The 20,635-nt window shown below is 46.5% G+C and overlaps 1 protein-coding gene across 2 annotated transcripts in view; it reads right to left on the reverse strand.

Annotated features, from left to right (window-relative positions):
* Positions 1 to 1,057: 1,057 nt before the first annotated feature.
* The window catches only part of igsf21a (immunoglobin superfamily, member 21a), a 107,819-nt gene continuing 88,241 nt past the window's right edge, over positions 1,058 to 20,635 (reverse strand). Inside the window, exons 6-10 of one of the 2 annotated variants that reach the window (XM_037489945.2) lie at positions 14,152 to 14,629; positions 8,556 to 8,656; positions 6,342 to 6,534; positions 4,627 to 4,665; positions 1,058 to 1,200 (exon numbers count right to left, since the gene is read on the reverse strand). In XM_037489945.2, the coding sequence (XP_037345842.1) occupies positions 1,124 to 1,200; positions 4,627 to 4,665; positions 6,342 to 6,534; positions 8,556 to 8,656; positions 14,152 to 14,629 (888 nt within the window). In that variant the 3' untranslated portion in view covers positions 1,058 to 1,123. The remainder of the gene's footprint in view (positions 1,201 to 4,626; positions 4,666 to 6,341; positions 6,535 to 8,555; positions 8,657 to 14,151; positions 14,630 to 20,635) is intronic. The other variant, XM_037489946.2, reaches the window with a different exon arrangement.

The raw sequence follows: 20,635 nt of genomic DNA on the forward strand, positions 1-20,635 counted from the left end.
AGATGTCTGGGTAAGAGTTACGCATTGTACACAATGTAGGTCACTTAAGATAGTATGTCACAAGTGAATAACTGGATTACAGGCCAGTGACAATGAGTTGCAGCGCTGCTGCCGATTGCAACACACCAAAAAGGAGAAAGAATCTTCAAAACGTCACATGCACCACAACCCCAAAACAGCAGACATGTTTGATCTTTTTTTTTTTTTTTTAAACTGTTCTTGGAGACCTGCTAGATATAAAAAGCCCAAATAAGAAACACAAATGCTTGTAATGGTCCCGTCCTTTTAGCCCGAGAAAGACCTGTCTGAGAACAGCGTTGAATGAAGTACAAACAAAGGTGGAGAAGTGTAAACTCCAGCTGTATCAGCAACCACCCCTCACCATCACCCATATAACGTCTTTAATTATTTTCAATATTTACACTGATGTACACAAAATACACTCAAAAAGGAGATTTTTTTTTTTTTTCTTCTAGTTTCTCAATGCATTTAAATCCTCTGGTACATTCCGCGCCATCAGAAAATAAAAAGGGAATACTTGTATATCAATAAAAAAAAGAATGTTCATCTCGGAGCATCTGTGTTTGTTCCCCTGTGGTTTGTCAGCTTGCTGCTAATCAGGTGCGTCCCAGCACACGTAACAGATGGGTGTGGTTGATGTGGTGGCGCCTATCCAGCCAGTTCCACCTTTTCACGTTTCAGTCAACAACAATGGCATTTTGACACAACAAAATGAAATCCAAATCTTTGGGTGTTTTTTTCCCCCCTCTTTTAATTCCAAATCGTCAGATTTTATTGATCGACAGGCAGACGTGGGACAAGAAACAAAAAAGGGTGTAGATGGGTGCCGGGCTGTACAGGGGGTGGTTGTTGTCAAGTTCATCAAGTTGTTCCTTCGATATCATTACCTTGGTTATTATTTCATTACAAAGCCCCCCCCCCCCCCCCTCAAAAAAAAAAACAGTGGAGGGCCATCCTGAGATGGCACTGTTTCCTGATCGACTGACGCATGGAGAGCCTGTTGATGACTGGAGAAGGCTTGCAGGGTTTTTGTGTGTGTGTGTGTGTGTGTGTGTGTGTTGTGTAATAAGGGTACGTATGTGTGTAAGTGTCTTGAGAGGTTTCACGTCAGTTCCACAGTCACTGTGAGGACAAGCGCCATCCACGTTAGTCCGGGGATGTCCACGCATGAAGCTCCATCTACAAAACCAAAGAAACAGTCAATAAGACGGACATTAACCATTGTTCTCACTTCTTTGATTGGCCTTGTACACACGAGGCCACGGACTCAATAGTTCAATTCTTTCTCAACACGGGTAGATTTTCGCTTCGCAACGCGCCAAAACGAGGTGCGCTTTGGGGCGTGGCGTGCTTCTAGATACGTCCGCTTGGTGTCAACAGCGGATGCTCCTCCTGGATGTGCCAGTGAAGCCGTTTCTTGTTGTGACCCATGGCCACTTGTTCATTCAAAAGGTCTTCTCTAAAGTCGCTGAAAAACTCGATTGCTACAATCAAAGTCAAACATCACACATGAAGAGGAGCACGCTAAACAACCTGAAGTGGCTTTTCCCCGGGGGACCGATGTCAGCTTGTCACTGTCGCTTGTCCCACTCGCCTCGAGGACGACAAGCGTGATCACTCGATGACAACAATGCTCAGCGAAATCAATGATGCCGCTACACTTCTTTTTGTGCAGTTGGTATTTCCCATTGTCACAATTCTATCATGTTATATAATTATTGGTTACTCCAAAATGTTTCAGGAGAAAGAAAAACATCCCAGAAATCTGAAAATGATCCCAAGACAGACAGACACAAAGTAGATGATGTGTACAGAATAGAGTAATAGGTTATTGACAACTATAATGACCAGAATATAGATATTGTAAATATAGATGAGGAGTATTGATCCAGGAGAATGTTGATCCGTGAGGCTACCAGTACACCCAGTGATATCCCAACGCTGAAAACCACGATGCCGTTTTTTAACAAAGTCGAAGAATCCTCATGTTAAAAATCGGAGGAGAGATGCGACTGACTGAAAGTGTGGCTTTAGTTTTATAATCAATAGTTTGTTCAGATTGTGACACTAGACTTGACCCAGTAGATACAAAATGATCATGGTTTGCCTTAAAATAAGTATGCTTGTAAAGTAACTATATAACGTCACTTTGTGACAAAATGGCATCAATGGCTGGCTTCACATTGGAGTATAGTATAGTAGAGTATAGTATAGTAGAGTATAACGCCGGGTACGTGTCATACAGGCGCCGAAGCGCGGAATCAAAACGCCGAGGGACGCGTCCCATGCATCTGTACTCGATGCCCCTGGGGAGGGTGACCAGGCTGCAATTGGATCAGATGTTTGTCGGGACGGTTTGAATCAAGGCCACGCGATGATTCCATATTAAAACGGAAATTTCCATGAAATTCTATGTCAGCTGACATGTCGTACACAGCCTGCGCCAATCAAGTGTGACAAAACAGGAAAACAACAACTGGATCTTCTCAATAAGTACTTCATCTCATGCTGTAATGGGCTCATCCAACCATAAGATCGTCATATGAGGTCCCCTCCCAGCTTCCAATCACAGATGCACGTCGCTCAGGCCATCTGTTCTCCTTCAGTTTTTGTCTCAGACCTCCTGCATTTGAACTGGGACTGATGAGCTCTTCTTAAGAAAAGCATTACTGAAAACACCTCGGCTTCTTTCTGACCTGTGAAAAGTCCAGGCTGGTTCCTGTCTCTAATCTGCCCTTTGTTCTGAAAGAGGATTTGGTGGCGTAGAAAATGACAGATGTGGATCACATGACTGTCGCTGTTACTTTTGAGCCATCGCTCTTTGTGATTGCACCAGCAGTATAATAAGTCCTGTGCCCACCACAGCGCCACAACCCCATGACGTTTGGATACTCCCACCTCGCCGGGCTGACAGGTGCTGACAGTCCCCCATCTCACTCAAGTCTGGAATCCTGTTCATTGCGGCACAGTGCGGCGTGGACACGTGGTCCGGGACGGGGGAATTCTGACAGAGATGAACGATGGGACCGAACCGGCATGAGCCGTCCTTCCCCCCTCGGCCGCGCCAAGAGGACGGCCGTTCAGCCGCTATGCCGTCGGTCACGTGTGGGGTGACCTCTCGGGGGGGGGGGCTTGTGTTGTGCACCGATTTGACTTGCAATGCAAGGCGTGTCCGCGCTGACCTGATTCTGTCCTTGCTCTGTGACACACCTGCTCCCGCGCTTACCATAGCATTTGCATATTCGGGTTTGCATCCCCGCGATACGAATGGCAGGCAAAGGGTGGGGAGAGAGAGGAGGGGAAAAAACAACGAGCCGCAGGACGAGGGACCGATAACTTGAATTCGGGGGGGGGGGGGGGGGGGGGACGAGAGACACACGATATGATGTTTCTGGAGCAGGAAAAGCGAATAAAAAAAAAAAGAAGAGAAAAAGTGAAGCCAATGTCAGACTGGAAGAATGTTCATATCTCCTCTGACTGGGGCGGTTGGGCTTAAAAACAGCTCGCATGCCATCTGCTCGGAAAGCTGTTCACACTGTACGCGGGGACAGACACGGGCGTCACACGCATGCACGAGGGACCATGCACCGAAATTATACCATTCTAATTCATTTTCCAGTTCATCAACAACAGCTCAAAAAACTATTACGATGCTGGTGTCGCTCCGGGCCCCGTTGCACGTAAATAACAGTCTACATTTTGTGCAAATTTACTGACGTGTTTTACAAAATAACATTTGGGATTCTTCCATTACTAATAATAAAAGGCACACGTGTGTGTGGACGGACCGTGACACGCTGCTATTTAAGTGGCACTTATTGAGCTTGGTGGAAAAAAAGCCTGTATGAAGAAATGTAGACGAGCTGTTCTCTCGTGGTCATAGTCGCCACTTTCGTCTCAAGTCTTGGTTACTTTGAAATGTCCGTCCAGCCAGAACTGAACAGCACGATCTGCAGTGACCTTAAGGCCCGCGTCGAAATCGGAGATCGAGGGAGAAAAGAAAATAAGAGCAACCGGAAATGGGTCAGAACGGAGGGAGGTTTGCATCGGGAGACAGAAAGTGAAATGTGAAAAGTCAAAGTGGAGAAGAGGAAAGACGACGAGGAGAGACTGAATGAGAAAGAGGGAGGGAGCTGGCAGAGAAAAGGGAGAGATGGAAAGGCTGTTGTGTCACAGCCCCCGCCGGCTTCTCCTGACAATCCCTCATCTTTACATATGATAATCTCAGAAGCCGCAAATGAGCCACTACAGCACATATGAAACGCCAATAATCTGGTGCTCAACCAAAAGTGACAGGCCCCGGTTAGTCACAGGGAGAGGGCCTGTCGCCCCCCCCCCGGCGCCGCAGATTAATCCTGACAGAGTCACTCTGCCGCCGTCTACCCGGCACCAAGGAAACCGGGACAGGAGGAGAATCAACATCCACCTTTCAATGCTCTGACATTCACGTTCGCTTCTCTCATCAGCGCCACGTCGTCTCTCTGAGTGAGCAGACTTTGTTTTTCCTCTCCGGGTTTTGTTCCAACGTTACAAACGGTGTCTGTCGGAAGCGTCGATGACAAATCGGCCCCGGGGAGCACACTCGAAGCGACGTGGCGTACTTACTGTTCTGACTCTGCGTGTTTTTCATCATGCTCGGGTTTTCTGTTGGAGAGACAGAAGGAGAAAGCGGGTCAACTGGGAGGTGAGCAAAGAGCACAGTTTAACAGGGTGATTTTTAACGAGAGGGTAATGAGCACAAGAACGGGGGACGGTGGCTGAATGGAACATCCCCAGTGAGAAATACTGGGCCTGTTAGTGGTACTGGGACCACCGGGACACTCTCAATGACAGCGATACCAGCCAACTACATAAGGGACATAAGTGCGTGCAGTCTGCAGGTGTCTGCAGTTTGGTGTGAGCGTGCATGTGTGTGTGTGTGTGCGTCACTGGCCTGCTCCTCGGTGCTGACTCACTACACAGTGAGTATTATCACTGAGGGTCGGCTAAAGACTCGCATCAAGCCGTGATTACTGCTCGTCTCCGTAACCGGGCCGTCTATTATTCCTGATGATTCATGTTGGACATTCTGCCAATCGGGGCGAAGCCTCCAGATACGGCTTTCTCTCTGCCCCCCCCCCCCTCCTCCTCCTCCTCCCCCCCGAGAGGTAGAGAGAGGTGTCTCATCTCAAGGCCACAGGGGACGGTGCCAAGGTCACTTAATCACCATTAACTTCCCCTGAGCCGCGAGCGGAAGCGATCTACAAGGAGCGGGCGGACAGATGGGCCATACCAGGCACGTAGCCGACGGCACCTGAGGGTGCATCAGGGTGTTAAATAGATATTAGCGCTCCTCGCAAAACGCCTCCCAAGGTAACGCCTCCCTAAAGTGCCACTTTGTGGGTTCTTATTAGGCCCGTCCAGTAATTTGTACATCTGTGACATACTTTAAAACCTGTTCACAGGAGGGTTTTCTGCAAAAGACTTACAAAGAAAAAGATGGATGGAGTGTTCTTTTTTTTTTTTTTTTTTTTTACCCGAGTCAATGAAGTACGTAAATGGTTTTCACTTCATTTACGTCAATCTGGGCCATTCAGGGCTGAAGTACATGCCTGTACATTGAAAAAGGTATTTCTCCTACAAGACGAGGCTTCCATAGGTGAAACAAGCACTTTGGGAGAACAGTTGGATGCTCTTCCTGTACCTTTTCTTTAACATCATATCATGATATCATGATATTAGAATAAAGCAATCAGATGTCGTATTTCTACAAATAATATCTGAATATTTAACACTGTGGGCTGTAGTTATTTCCAATGAGGTAACATGACAAAAAGCTTTCTGGTGAGGCTGAGACGGTAAACATACACCCACGTATACAATGGAGCGCGTGTGCAATCACCAGCGATGAAGAAACTAATTCCATCTTCCAGGGAACGCGTTATCTCCGTCCAGCCATTGAACAAAGTGCTTTTCTAACGCGGTCATCAACAAAGGGGCCCTTTGATGCCACTGTTGGCTGCTGGTGTTTAAGTGAGAGCACCAAGTGCCACCGACAGAACAGTGATTAAATCCCCTGCCAGAGAATAGTTATTCTCACTAAGTGCAGCCTTAAAAAAAAAAAAAAAAAGTGTTGTTGAGCCAATTAGGAATACATCTCTTATTAATCACTCACTTAGCTGCATCAATGATTCATAACCGTAAAGTAGTCACAGTATTTTTCAAAGTTAATGTGTATATATTAAAATGAATTTTGTCATTTTCCTGTGACAAAAAAAAGAAAGAAAATCCTTCACATTCAACCTCCCCGTTAATAATTCAGCCTTCTGAGGGGCGCGCACCGAAGACGATGAGGCGGGTGTGGGTGTCCGTGGAACCCAGAGGATTCTGGGCCGTGCAGCGATACATGGAGCCGTTGAGCTCGGCCGGCACTCTCTCCAGAACCAGCTCCTTCCCGTCCCGCTCGGTGCTGCCGTCCAGCAGGCGGCCCCCCACCCGCGTCCAGGTGAAGAGGGGCTCGGGGAACACCTCGTTCTGTCAACACACGAGGGGGGGGGGGGGGGGGCAGAGGGAGGAGAGAGAGAGAGGGGGGGGGGGAGGGGGAGGGGAGGGTTGTGTGGAGATAAAGAGCAAAGGCCACATGAATAATGCACGCACCAATTTCACTCAAATGCAAAGGCACGTGAACAACATGCATTAATAACCAATACAACGCCCAATTTAAAAATATAATGCTCCATAATGCAGTGTGTCAAGCATGTGTTTCTATCCATAATAAGAGGACACAAGAAGGAGGCAAATTCCACCATCTTCATCTTCTTCCTTTTAAAACAACCATCGGTCCTTCAACCTTCTACAATACGATCAGGAAAAACAACAACAATCAATTAAATACTAAGGCAAGTTTTTTTTTTGTAATAAAAGTGCAAAAATGCCAAACTAGGAACACGTAATCCTGTCCCATGTGTACATTTCATAGTGGCGACCTCCATAGCCTGCAATGGATGAAGAGGGTAAGTCAGCGGGCACAAGAACCAGAAACTAAATAATATTAATTTAATGAAAACTGTGATAGGATAGAAAGATCTGACCTCGCTACTGCTGATGCATGTGTAATAACAAAAGATCCACTGTTGGATAGGTTCATTCTAAATCTATTCCTAAAGACATTTATAATATATGAGATTTAACTTTTCATTCAAGAGCGCATTAAGAAACGGTTGAATATGCAAATCAGCTCAGACTATCAACATCTCAACATCCCTCTCCTTCACTCAGAAAGCTGCCGTCTTGGAACCCTCCCCCTCAGTCAATTATATTCAGCATGCACCCGAGTTCAAATGACACCGTCTCACGTGCTCAAACAGACCAAAGGCTCTAATCGCGCCCTCGACAGCTCGCAGTGACCCGCTGGGAGTAGCTGTGAAAACTCTAAGCTTTCAAAACAAAACGAAAAAGCGGCGGCTCTCCGAGGCCCGAGTTCAAATCCTGACGGAGGTCAAGCGAGGTCGGTGGGTCGGGTCGGCCTCTTGGGAAGAGGTCGCATTAAGGAGAGGAACAAACAAACACTAAAAGGGTCAAAGTGAAACCTTGCGGTCGCATTTAATGTCACACAGAAAGGCCAAGTGAGGAAGGCAGGTAAAGTAGAAAGAATTTCTGAAACAACACACCAGGGGGGGGGAAAGTGGCATCTTATTTCCTCACAAAGACGGGGGGGGGGGGGGGAAACGTGTCAGTGTTGACACACAATTTTCTTCGTTTCTTCTTGTTAGACCTTGAAGCCGATAGTTCCAGTGAAGGATACGGGGAATTTGCCTGTGCTGCCGAAGGGCCTGAATGGCTCTATTACACACTCCAACCTGTGCATAATTACCAGTTTATGCACTGTACAAAAACAACGTTAAGATAATCCACTCAAACCCGTGATAACATCTGTGCATTCAATGCTGAGGCGCACTTAAACCCCCCCCCCCCCCCCCCCACAAAAGGAATGGATTCGTTTTACATGGAACTGTCTTAAAGGAGTAAAGTAAAAACCCCAGAACTTGCAGAGATTCCTGAAAGCACAGATGCTTTTGGTGTGTGCTTGGGACCATTAGCGGGTCCAATAATATCAGGATTAGCCGTCAGCTTCAATCTCAAAAAAGGATCACCATCCACGGGCCTCTTACTCTGGGGACGGGGGCCTTTCTTCCGTGACACAAAACAATCTCTTCGCTGGAACCTTCGGCTTTTTCTTTGGGATTATGGAGCAAAACGTCTGGGGGCAGCAAAGGTAAAGCGACTAGCGTAGCATCGCTGCCTTCTGTCCGAGGCTGAGAGACATCGGAGACCATACTCAAACAAATGCATCTATTGTCTCAGGCCTCAATGAACAGCCTATAAGATGTTAGAATGTGTCCAAATTTGATTTCTATGCATGATTGTGAGAAGACAGAAAGGGGAAAAATGTCAATGCCAAACAGAGAGGTTGCTCCAAAAACATAATAATCAACAGGCTTAGCTGCACATGCACAAGTTTCAACGTGATTTTCTTCAAAGCCCCATGCACTTACCCCAGGCGATCCTACCTGGAATCCTTGCACGGTGATGCGCACCGTGTCCCCTACCTTTGCTCTGGTAGGGGACATGGAGAGTTTAGGGCCCTTAGGAGCAGCTGAGAGACAAAAAAAAAACAAAAACACAAGAGACAAAGAAGAAGGTCATTGTACTGAGCATGAAGAGCAAATCCTGCTGGACACCGGTTTTGTCACAGAGGGAGGGAGACAAACACAATTTCCTGTCAATTAACGTCCCGGGGCGGGAGGCGAGGGACCTGCAGCTCTTTCATCCAAAGGACTGTGCTGGATGCCTTCTCCCTCGGTGAGAGAAAGGAGGGAATTGGGTTGATGCTCATTACTAGAGGAGAATGGGAGTGCAGGAGGCAGTGAGATAAGGGACACTGAGGGAGCTAATTCCCATGTCTTGGTGTGGACAGTAGACCCCAGTTGGCTTTCATTTGGACCCTCTAGTACAATGAGGAGGGAGGGGCCACATTCTAATGGTCCGAGGCCGCGTATGTCGCCTGGAGATAAAGTGAGTGACGTCCACGAAGGTGTTGTTATGTCAGATTACAGCCAATCAGCACAGGTCATCGCCGATAATGGGCGTGGTTCTGCACGATTCGGGATCATCAACAACTCCGCTAAAGCTAGCGGCTCCACCAAAGAGACGAGGAGCACGCGCAAAGACCCCCCCCCCTACCCGTCCTCCCCGGGACTTCTTTAATCAATTTGATTCAAACTCTCGATATAAATCACACTTGCTGCTTGTTTTTTTTTTGTTAGATGAGGTAAACTAAAGGATGAATAAATAAACAGACAAATGACCTCGGTGTTTGGATATTAATCTGGCACCAAAGTGTCCGCCGTGGCTAACGAAGCATCGACTACGAGGCCGCTCCAGCCTAATGGATTAGGAGTCGTATCTGTGAATGGGATCGTGCAAGTTTATCACAATCCCTTTATTAAGTAGAAGAAAAATAAATTGCACCATTTTAGGGATGGAAATGGAAAAGGGCCGATGTATTTCATTCATTGTTGGGATTTTTAGCACCAGACACCTGGTCATTTTGCACGAACTGGTTCCATTTGTCCAGAGAGCGAGTCCAAGCTGGTGCAAACCAAAAGGGAGGATCCCTGGCCGCCGTAAGCGCCGCCATCAGGTGAGCGCTTCGCAAAGTGTTCCGTCACGTGCTGAAGACGGGTGGCATTTCACATATAAGTCTTTCCACTGCCCACACACTGACAGAAGGGTATTTTTAAATACTGGTGCCACGGCGTCACATAGAGCTTCCAGGGCATATGGTTGGGAAAGATGATGGCTGATTTCTGGGATTTGCTCCAACGGTGACAGTTGGTGTCCTACGTCACCACCTTTTGATTAGGGCAGCGTGATGGACACACACACACACACACACAGCCGGTCCCCGAAGGACTCGAGGATGCACACGGGCAGCGAGCCGCGGGCCCCCGGCCCTCCGGTTCCCGAGACGGAGCCGCGACCACTGGAGGACGGTCAGGGAATAAACCCTAAAAAAAACGGCACGCCAGTGCGTACAGAGACATCCACAGGTCACGAACGGGGGTACATTACATTACATTAGATTACATTAAGATTAGAGGCAGGAAGGAGGAGCCAAACGCAGAGCCTCAAACAAAAAACAGACTTGGTCAAAACTTCAAAACCAATCCGCAGACGGGGGACCAGGAGCATGTAGTCATACCGACTACAATGACACAACCAGAGACCAGGGACACACAGGGCTTAAATACACAGGGGAAGGTGCAGGTGATTGGACACAGGTGGAAACAATCACAGGGGACGACAGGACGAGGCAGGAAGTGAATCCAACCCCCCCCCCCCCCGGGGACACGAGACGCACGAAACTACAAAATAAGACGAGACATGAACCCAAAGCGTGACAACACAATAGAGAAGATTTCAAAGGCCTGAACCTGGGAAACCAGATAATAAATATTCACATTGATACATAAATAACTAGACACACACACACACACACACACGTCCCGGAACTGAGCATCTGCTCTTTGATTACGACAGTCTGGCCAAGCGGTCGCCGGGGCGACGCGGGGAAGGCTGGATCCGTACAAATTCATGGAATGAGAGAAATAAATGTCACCACTTGTCTCAGGATGTTGAATAATGAACACCGCAGCTTGTCTAAACCCACTGGTGGGGAACGCCTTTGAATTATTAACACTCACTGTGTTCACAAATACAATCCGGTTTCACGATTTCATAAGAGTTGTAGCACCTTTTGTTTTTTTTTTAACCCCCAGAGCGCCGGGCTTCAGGTGGAATTCGCACGCCGAGCACGGAGCCAGCTGTGAATATTCATGAAGCGCGATACAACGCGGGTGGATTTTCAGACTCCGTCTCATGTGGCAATATTAAATCTCTGAAAGATTTATTACTTATGGGCACTGCGAATGCCTCCTTTTCATTTCCTGACCAAACACACCTGAGTGAGCGATTATGCTGGTCCTGTATACAGTGGGAAAGATACCTTTATCCAGTTATGGTTGGATAATGAAGAAGAAAAAGAAGAAGAGGAGGAGTGGGGCCTGTGAGGGATGGGACTCGCTTGGCGAGCTGTTTCGCGGTTACATTCAATTAGAGTTAAACAAAGGTAAAAAAAAAAAAGACATTGTGCATCACCTCTGACCTGAATTACAAGCATAGTATCTTTTTATATACTATTGCACAGATGAAGCCAAAAGTAGGTCTGCGAATGCTCTGAATTTCAAGTGCGCTCTAATTAGGATCCACAAAAGGTGCATCTTTTTCATCGTTTTCATTCCTTCCGTCGCCGCGAACGCACCGCGGTAACGATGAATTAATGCCTTCAAACGAGGCAACCTGTGTCAAAATATTAACCTGTCTGTGACATTTAGCAGCAGCTTCACAGAAGCCGCTCCCCTCGGGGTGCGTCACCTGCTTCATCTTCCACGCGTGGAAGAGGGGGGGGGGGGGGGGAAGAGTTGTTGGAATCGTTGTTGTGAGCAGGCACCTCGTGCCGTTAGACCCATCCGGTGCTCCACTTGCCGAAATGGGATGCACTGGATTTCAATTTAACCAAAGTACGACAGTTATTACATTTTAAAAGACCATTTTCTGGGGTGAGATTTCCCCTTTTGGGAATAAGTAATATGGGGAGAAAATGGATCCTCCGCTTGGCGTATAAATGAATGGTTTTAAAGATACGGCAGTATTATAATTAAGATCCATGCCTTTTATAAAAATACCAAAACCAACACTATATTGATGATTCAAGCAAGTAGTGTGTAAAACTAGTAAAAACACAAGGACCATTTTCACATGGGTGAAATGGTCCTTTTCTTTTCTTTAATGCTAACATTAGTGCTACAAATTTGTATTGTTATTATGCAGATGGAAAGTCTCCCTTCGTATGGAAAATATCCAATCTTTGTTATAAATAACTATTATTGTCTCAGCAGGAACCAAAGGGTTTGAGGCTATTGTCCTTTTTTCGTGGGGAGTGTTGACCACACGGAAGATGACGCGTACGCGTAACGTTAGAAGTACTCTAGAACTGAAAAGTGATTCAAAGCGGTGTAACAGGAAGGAGTCTCCCTCCCTCACTAATTGAGACCCTGTAGATTCACCCTATTTATCCGGATACGTTTATAGATGGCGGAATGAAAACGCTTTTGGCCCACGAGAAAAAAGGAAAAACTGAAAATGAAACTGAAAAAAACCCAAAATCCAAAAACAAAAAAGAGCTGGACTGGACGGATATTTCAAGAGAGATCCTTTGTCGTCATCTAAATTCAGACTCCAGGAGTCCTCAGTTACGATGTTTACTTGCAGACTGATATTCCATCATTCAGAAAATGTGCCATATTTTCCTTTGTTTTTTTTCCAACTAACCCAAACAGGTGTGTTTCCACGTGTGTTTACCAGGCTTCGGGCCTTGTTTGCGGGACGTGTTCGACCCTGCTCTTCATTTCACGAACCCATTTGGAGACTTTCCATGAAAATGACAGTTCCCCGTTGGCTCATTTTTAATTCGATGAAAGGTGCCGATGTGAGATAAAAGAGTGACAGCGACAGGCACACTGCGGCAGGCAGATACGCGCCGGCCCCCGTCTCCTCATTTTAGATTCTCCCCTTTCTTGCCTTCAACCACGGCTTGTATCTCACGGAAGATAATGTCTCTGTTTATCGCGGCGTCAGGATTGTGTGGCTTGTCTCCAGGACGGCCGTGCCAGCGCCTCGCCTTTGAAGTGTTAATTGGATGCGCTGGAAGCAATCTTTGTTTCTAGATTACAGGAAATTATTGTGTGTGTGTGTGTGTGTTACTCTTGGATCGCTTACTACCAAAAAGTGTTTACCTTAAAGCAGTGGTTCTTAACTGGTCTGGCTCCGGGACCCACCATCACCCCGCGACCCAAATCGAGGAACATTCTCAACTTCTCAAATTTATTCAAAATCAAGTTCATAAGCTGAATTTTATATTCAGGATATTTAATTGTCCTAAAAACCCAATGTCTCCCCCATATCAGAATGGTTTGACCCAACCTGGCACACGCTGCTGAAAACATGGACGGACGAGCCGGCAAAAAAAACGACACTCCGCTGCATTATAAAAGTCCCTTCAAAATAAAATCACAGGATGATTTTTTTTTTTTTTAACTCAAATTTTTATTTTCCCAAACTTCCCACCAATTGAGAATCACTGCCTTAAAGTAAAAAAAACATCTCTCGGTTGTAGTGTTTCTGACCCTGAAATACGTGATGAAGCCATAAAAGGAGGAGCTTTAAGCTCATTGCTGAGATCGTCCTTTAAAGCGTTCGAACATCGATCGGCGTGTCAGAATTCTCATTGGCTTCTCTAATTCAGGCTGACTTTTTCAATAATGGCGGCGCGTTAACTCAATCGGAGCAACACGCGGCTCCACCCAATTGCTCTGTCAGTCTCAGTGGAGTTTTTTCTTTTTTTTTTGCATTCGCGGCTAAACTCCCGATCTGCTCGGCTGTTACGCAATTAATGGCTAGTGCAGTTTTTGCACAAACGCCTTACTACAGTCGCTCCTCCGCTCTGTGCCTCCTCTCCCCCTCCCTCTCAAACATGACACCGGCTGTCAGTGTGACCGGCTGATGATGATTGGCTGGCTTCTGCCTTAAGTCCCGCCTCTCGTCGTGCAGATGTATATCTGTCTGCACGTGCTGATGACGCAGGCAGGAACGTGGTTATGGTTATTTTACAGGTACTTTGAACGAGTGTTTATGCTTTGGAAGTTTTAAATAAGGTTGATATGTGTTTGGATGATGTTTTGTGGAAATCTTTAATGTTTGATTTTATATTTCGTTTTTTTAGACTAATGCTAATTGTTAATTGGGATATTCTTCAGCAGCTAGCTAAATGTTGTTGGTTGCATATAGTTAGTATTTAAAATGTTCCTAATATATGTTGTTTCTATATCTGGAGTTTGTAACAAAAAAAAAAAATCGTTATACTTTTTGTATGCTTCTGTCATTGCAGTCATCGTTTTATTGTAAATAAACAAACCACCTCCACCCCCCCCCCCCCCCACACTTCTTGCTACGCCCCTGGTCCTTACCCACCTAGGGTGACCTCGGTCTGCATGGGCATGGACAGCGCCGGGTGCTTGACCTCGCAGCTGAACAGCGCGTCGTTGTCCAGCTGGGGGTTGAGGGTCCAGGTGAGGCGGGCCTGCACCACCACGGAGCCGTCGCTCTGCGGCACGCTGGTGTGGCTGAAGTAGTAGAGCGGGTCGGTGCTGTGCACCCAGCGGGGGAACTCGCGGCTCACCACCGTCTCGGGGATGACCTCGGTCGCCGGGCTGGGCTCGTGGGCCCGCTGCCCCTGGGTGTGGACGCGCTGCGGGCTGTCCGTGTACTGGCGGGGCACGTGGCCCTCGGGGTCCATGAGGGAGAGCGAGCGCTGCAGCTTGGTGTCGTCGAGGTCCCTGCTGATGAGCGGCCGGGCGCCCCTCACGCCCGCCGAGCCGCCGTCCTGCTCGCCGGAGGCCTGCGTGTAGGAGATCACCTCGATCAGCTCGCCGTCGCGCTTGAAGTACACCTGGGACGGAGAGGAAGGAGGGTGGGATTAAAGCAGGAGGTGGAGGAGGAACAAAAGGTCTCCTGTTTACACACTGGGGTGGTCGGCCGAGAGGTCGACACAATTTGCCCTTTAGCTCGTTTTTCGCTGTAAATCAGCACGTGAGGTCAAATACGTGTTTTGGGAGGTCACATTGACCTTTGACCACCAACATCTGGTAAGTTCAGACCAGTCAACAATAACTTTAAAGCTCGGACATCTTTCACGTCACACTTTTTTCTCTCTTTCTTCCCCCACTCCGAGTCGAAAATGCTGATTTCAGCGCACGGCCTTAAAGAATTGATTTTACAATTGGATCCTCCGCTGTGTTTGGCCTGTAGCAGCATGTTAGCGCTGTGTTTTCTCACCATGTCATTTACATCGCTGGGCGCCTAATCCCCTCACAGGGGGGGGGGGGGGGGGGGGGGGATTCGAACTCCCATCTCAGCACTAAACCTGCGGATATTTGCATTGAAATAAGCTCGTTTCGTCGCCGACCTGCGTGTTGCTGTTTTGCAAAAACGCAATTCTTGTTGTCGGCGAAGGAAGGAAGGACCTTTGGTCATTTGAATTCAATTTGCTAAAGATCAAAGAGTTATTATTGTTCCCACTGTATTTCGCCGCATTGATTTTTTTTGGAAGAGATGGTTGAGTGCAAACAAGTGAGGATCAGACCGAGCTCCTAAGTAATAACTTCCAATAATATTCCCACATTGAAAAAAAAGGAGATATAATTGGTAATCCTGGAACTGCATTAGCAGCTTTACTATATACGGCTCTATGAACAATTCCTTTAATGTGGGAATACATATTGTATCCTTATCTGATAATCAGATTGCTGAACACAGTGTTTTAAATTGCACTGTAATACATTCAAAGTGTATTGACTGGTTAAAAATGTCTTTTAAATTCCATTCAAATTATACTTATTTATTTTAGGTTAGTGTGTGTGTGTGTTTGCTGTTGTGTTGCCACACCATCATATTACAAGCTGTTGTCATGTCCCGGTCGTCTCGTGTCTCAGGGCTTCCTGTTTTATTTTGAAAATAAACCTCCCTCTCGTTTCAGGCTACTTGCTCCCTCTGGACTCCTTTTCTCAGCCTAGCGTTTATGTCGTAGACCCCTTTTTGTTTTTACAGTTCGTTTTCACTTCACTTTTGTTAATAAACTTAGATTTTTTGGATGGTCTGAGGAGTCGTGCATTTGGGCTCAGGGTCGTCTGTGTCGTGCTGCCGGGTCGCATCATAGTATTTATACCCAACTCCAAAAAAATGGCAGGGCATCTATAATGTTCTAAAATGTTCTAGGTGACCACGGCCCCATCTATCTGCACTGTGCTTCCAACACAAAGGTAGGGTTCAAACTAAAAGTGAGTTCATTTTCAACTGCGCACTTCTAAGTCCTTTCAATATTTTTAAATGCTTTTTGAGTCGTGGATGTTTTCTTTCTCCATCTAAGGTCTGATAATAAATGGTTACATTTGCCATTTCCTGTAAAAGATGACTAACGACGACACCTACAAGTAGAAACCTTAGTTGGACGATGTGTTGTCATAATGTCACGCTTTGGTTCTCCTTCCTGTTTTATTTAATAGTTTCTTGTCTCTCGTGTCTCTGGGTGAACTTCACTTCCTGCCTTGTCCTGTGATTGCCTGATTGTTCCCACCTGTGTCCAATCACCTGCACCTCCCTAGTGTATTTAAGCCCTGTGTGCCTGTTGTCCCCTGTCGCGTCATTGTCTAATGTTAGTCCTCGTTGGGGCACGGGCCGTTTGAGTTGGTAAAGAATAAAGAGCACTTGGTTGGAAGACCCTGCATTTGAGTCCTGCTTCAGCCTGCGCCAGCACCCACCCTGACACATAAGGACCAAAAAAGGTGTCACCAAGGTGTCACTGGACACACCCACGCAAATACACACACGTATGCTCACATGAGCTCACACGCCTCACGTGTTTTCCACCAAGAAGCGAATGCCCTGACACATGAACGTCCTCCGTGTGTCACATGTGCGACATTTGTTTTGTGCTCGGTGAACCTGCGACGCGTCTGAATCGACCGCGGGCGCATCGACCGCACAGCATCGAGCGCATTTGTGAATGAAGCTCCGCAGTTAATCGCCCCCCCCCCTTCCTCTCGTGAACTTTTACACTGTTGGAGAATTCGATAGCCGTCACCCTTTTATCCGCCTACCCCGAGGGCCTGAAAAACCAATCGCTCAATGGGAAGTGGCTGAACCGGCCTCGGAGCCACAGTGGCCGCGGTGAGTCTGCCGCCGTGAAGCCGGCGGGGGAGAAGAAGCCTTTTTCGCGGCGTATTTAAGCAGCTTATTAATTATCACAGCAGGTGGAGGGTGAATTAGAGCGCTCTGCACCTGTTCCGCTGCTTATGTTGGACGGAGCGGTGTCGGTACACAGTAACACCTGGCTGGCTGTGGATTGGCATAATAGGGAATTCATTATCCGAGCCCGGATAACTGGTTTGTTTCTAAACACACTGACGGAGAAGTTATTTCGTGGGAGTAAAAAAGAATGCGGTTGCAGAGAGACCTGCGTCGCATGCTCTGAAGGAGCATCTTCTTTGAGATGTTACCGCCAGCAAAGTATCGAGCATCAGTTCATCTTCCCTTGTCGCCCGTCTACTGGAGGAATAAGAAAGGAAATCAGGGATCTTGAAGTATCTTGCGGTTCTGCTTCTTTGTCACTTATATCACGAAGAAGAAGCTTCCAAATGGAAACACGGACACGGTGAGACGTGGGAAGCATTAATGAATCTGTGTGAGGCTTTTTATTTGATGATTTACCACCACTTTGTCGATGCATTTGCTTCAGCGTGACCTATTCTTCTTAAACCTTGTTGTTTAATCCATTGCCTTTCTTGTAACGTTTGTAGTCTGCGGAATGTGTGTATGTGACTTTTAAGGTCGACTGTGTTGAATTTGGCGTCATCCACAGGTGATGGTTGCCAGTGGCAACCTAAGGAAACTTCTCAGATGAGTTCGAAAGCCACTGTGGGAGAACCAAATTGGGCCAACCTTTGGTTTGTGGATTTTTGGGCTCAGCAATCAAAGAAGACGGAAAATTCTTAATCAGAAAACCCTGCGACACAGGAAGCAATTTATTTGATGAGAAATATGTTTACCAACATTATTCCTCTTTCAACCTACGGTAAAAAAAAAACTAAAAAAAATCAAGATTTAGTTGTGACCACATTCAAGCTCGTCTTAGACTTCCAGATCAAATATCCCCCATTTTTATTTCAATTAAAAATCAATGTTGAGATCATGAATTAACTAGAAGTTGGATCAGTTAAATGTAAGCACTTATGCCATTACATCGGGCTGAAAAATACCAACGTTTCAGGAGGCCTTTGATGAGTGAAGACATGAATGCACCTCTGCGAGGTCGGGATTTTACATTTGGCTGTTTAAATGTGTTTTGAAAAGAGTCCGAAGTGTTTTCTTAATGTACTGAACAGCTTGCAGCCAGCCGGGCCGGATGAGGGAGAGACACCAGGTATTTTCTGCAAGTGTCTTGTCCTTCGATGTACTGCAGAACAAGTTGGAGTCAACAGGACCACGATGCACAATTCGTCTTCCAATCCAATCACAACTAAGGAGACGTGTGACATCACTGTAAACTATGTTTGTGTTACTTGAAGCTACCTACTAATTTGAATGAAAAAAAAAAAATCTCATTTCCCTGTTTGACAGGTAGAGTCAACAGAAAATGTGTCACTTCTCTCAGGCTGTTCAAATTAGAGAGCAAACATTTATTCATTTCCATAAGTTATTATAAAGCTCCCAAGATAAGACCAAGAATGTCCCTTACTGTGATGTATAATTTTTTTCTATGTCCACTTAGGAAATCAAAAAAATGTACTGTAGAATAATAAGCAAAACGGGGTCTGGGCTTGTCTTCAATAAAAAAGTATTTGCATGTTCGGTCCTACATTTTGCTGCTGCTGCTGTTGTTTTATTTCACTCAAAGAGAGTCTCAGTGCACGGAATGAACTGCTTGTCAATACTGCCTCTGTTGTGAATCCCGCAAACACTTCGTGATCCAATGTGCGAAGACGACAGAACCAGATCGGAACCAATTACTCCATTCGTGGGATGAATCGGCGCCAAAGTGAAAGCGAGCCGAAGCGGCACGAGAGCAGCGTGAATGGGCCGTGATGAAAGCACCTGCTCATCAACATCTCAAATCCAAGTCCCATTGAAACCCCGTAAACCGTGGTGGTCCATGTACACCTTTTTTTTTTTTTATTGCTGCGCTTAATCACGGCGTCGTCAAGAGGACGAAGGCGCCGACCGCACGACGCCACGCGAAGGGGTCAGAGGGAGAGACGAGAGGAAGGACCCACGCCACGACTTAATCAGCTCTCCTTCTTGTTATTAACCGTCATTACCTCCTTTTTTCTTTTCAATCAGCGCCTGCTTGTTGCTGTGAGGGTGTTCTAATGAGCGGCGCTGGGAAGCTGCTATCGATACGTCACCGGCTTTCGGGGTTACGTCGGATGGCGACAGATCTTGAAACATAACGAGCAGAGGCTCTCACGGCGTGCGGCGTGGATTGCGCTCAGCGGCCCCGAGATTGTCGGGAGCCTCAATTCGAAGCCACTTAAAAGAGCATATTGTTGTTGAAGCAGAAGCCCTGTGAAACTTTTAATATTTATTATCAGTGAGATGCCACAGGAGCAGTGTGGGTGCAGCTTAAACACTTTTAAAGGAAGAAACGTCAACCTCTCTCTGAACTCTCTACTGAGAACAAAAAACAAAACAAATGCAGCAAAAGGAGACATATTATATTAAGGTAAGCTTGGATCGTTCTGCCGGTTATTCCATCAGCCGAGTGCACAGATAAACTGGACTGAGTATAAACCACCAGCACCTGCAACCTCGTGTTCGATAGAGGCCCGCATTAAAATGCATGAAAAGAAGCCTTAAAGGCAGTTAAAACAGTTAGAACAATAACAAAAAAAAGGGGTTAGGTAATAAACAATATCACACCTTAAGTTCCTTCACGCCGCCCACGTCTGGCACGTTTAACTTGAACCCGCCCCCCAAAGACGACGGCCACTAACCAGCAGAGAGGGGAGAAAGCACTCCACGCCAGCAGGTGGCAGCGGTGGGTATTTGTCATTTAAAAAAGGGAAAGTGGGAGACGCAGCGCTGCCAACAATCAAGCTGCGACATGAAACGAAGCGTCTTTTTTTGCCAACAGCTCGAGTCCAGATGGCCTCGTCGTCGTGAACATATTTGTGTATTTGAACGATCAGATGAGTGGATGATAAAAACGGAATTGGCCGATGGCTGACCTTTACGTAGAGAAGGGCCACCACAGCTCACAATGATCATCTCCGGTGATAAATCTTAGCGCAAGAACGACAAACAGCATCCTGAGAGGGCGAAGTTTGCAGCTGAAGCGTGTGAAATGTGTCCGGAATCCAGCACTGATGAGAAAGTTACCTCCAGTATGAAGCCCGGTACCACCACTGACCCTTTGCTCCTCACCCTGCACGCCGAGGACAATCTATGCACGTCCACTCTGCGCTTTATTTAATATTACACTGGACACTCTATTTCAAACATTTAATATTATTCTGGATTTCTGCACCTGTGTACAGATGTTCCCCCCAGGAGTTGGTAGAAAAAAGAAAAAGAGCTGAAGAGATTAAATATGGGACTATTAATTATTAGGTTGACACAATAATGACTCAAAATATAATTAAATGCTGCTTTGTATTTCCTGCATGTGTAAAAAGCAATTGTTCAAACAACACTTCAATCTCATCCAATCGGAAAACTGGTCAACATTGACTTATTTTACTCGTGTAGATACATTTTCTACAGTTATAAGTGTGTCTTGAGAGAGATGTTGTTGCAATAAAAGAGTTCTTATGAGGCATAAGTCGGATGTGGCCATCGATCGAGCTGTCGCGTCTGATCATTTGGGTGTGAGAATGTGCCGGTTAGACTAAAAACGCGATTA

Source organism: Pungitius pungitius, chromosome 8 (genome assembly GCF_949316345.1).
Source record: "Pungitius pungitius chromosome 8, fPunPun2.1, whole genome shotgun sequence".
Taxonomy (NCBI): Eukaryota; Metazoa; Chordata; class Actinopteri; order Perciformes; family Gasterosteidae; genus Pungitius; species Pungitius pungitius.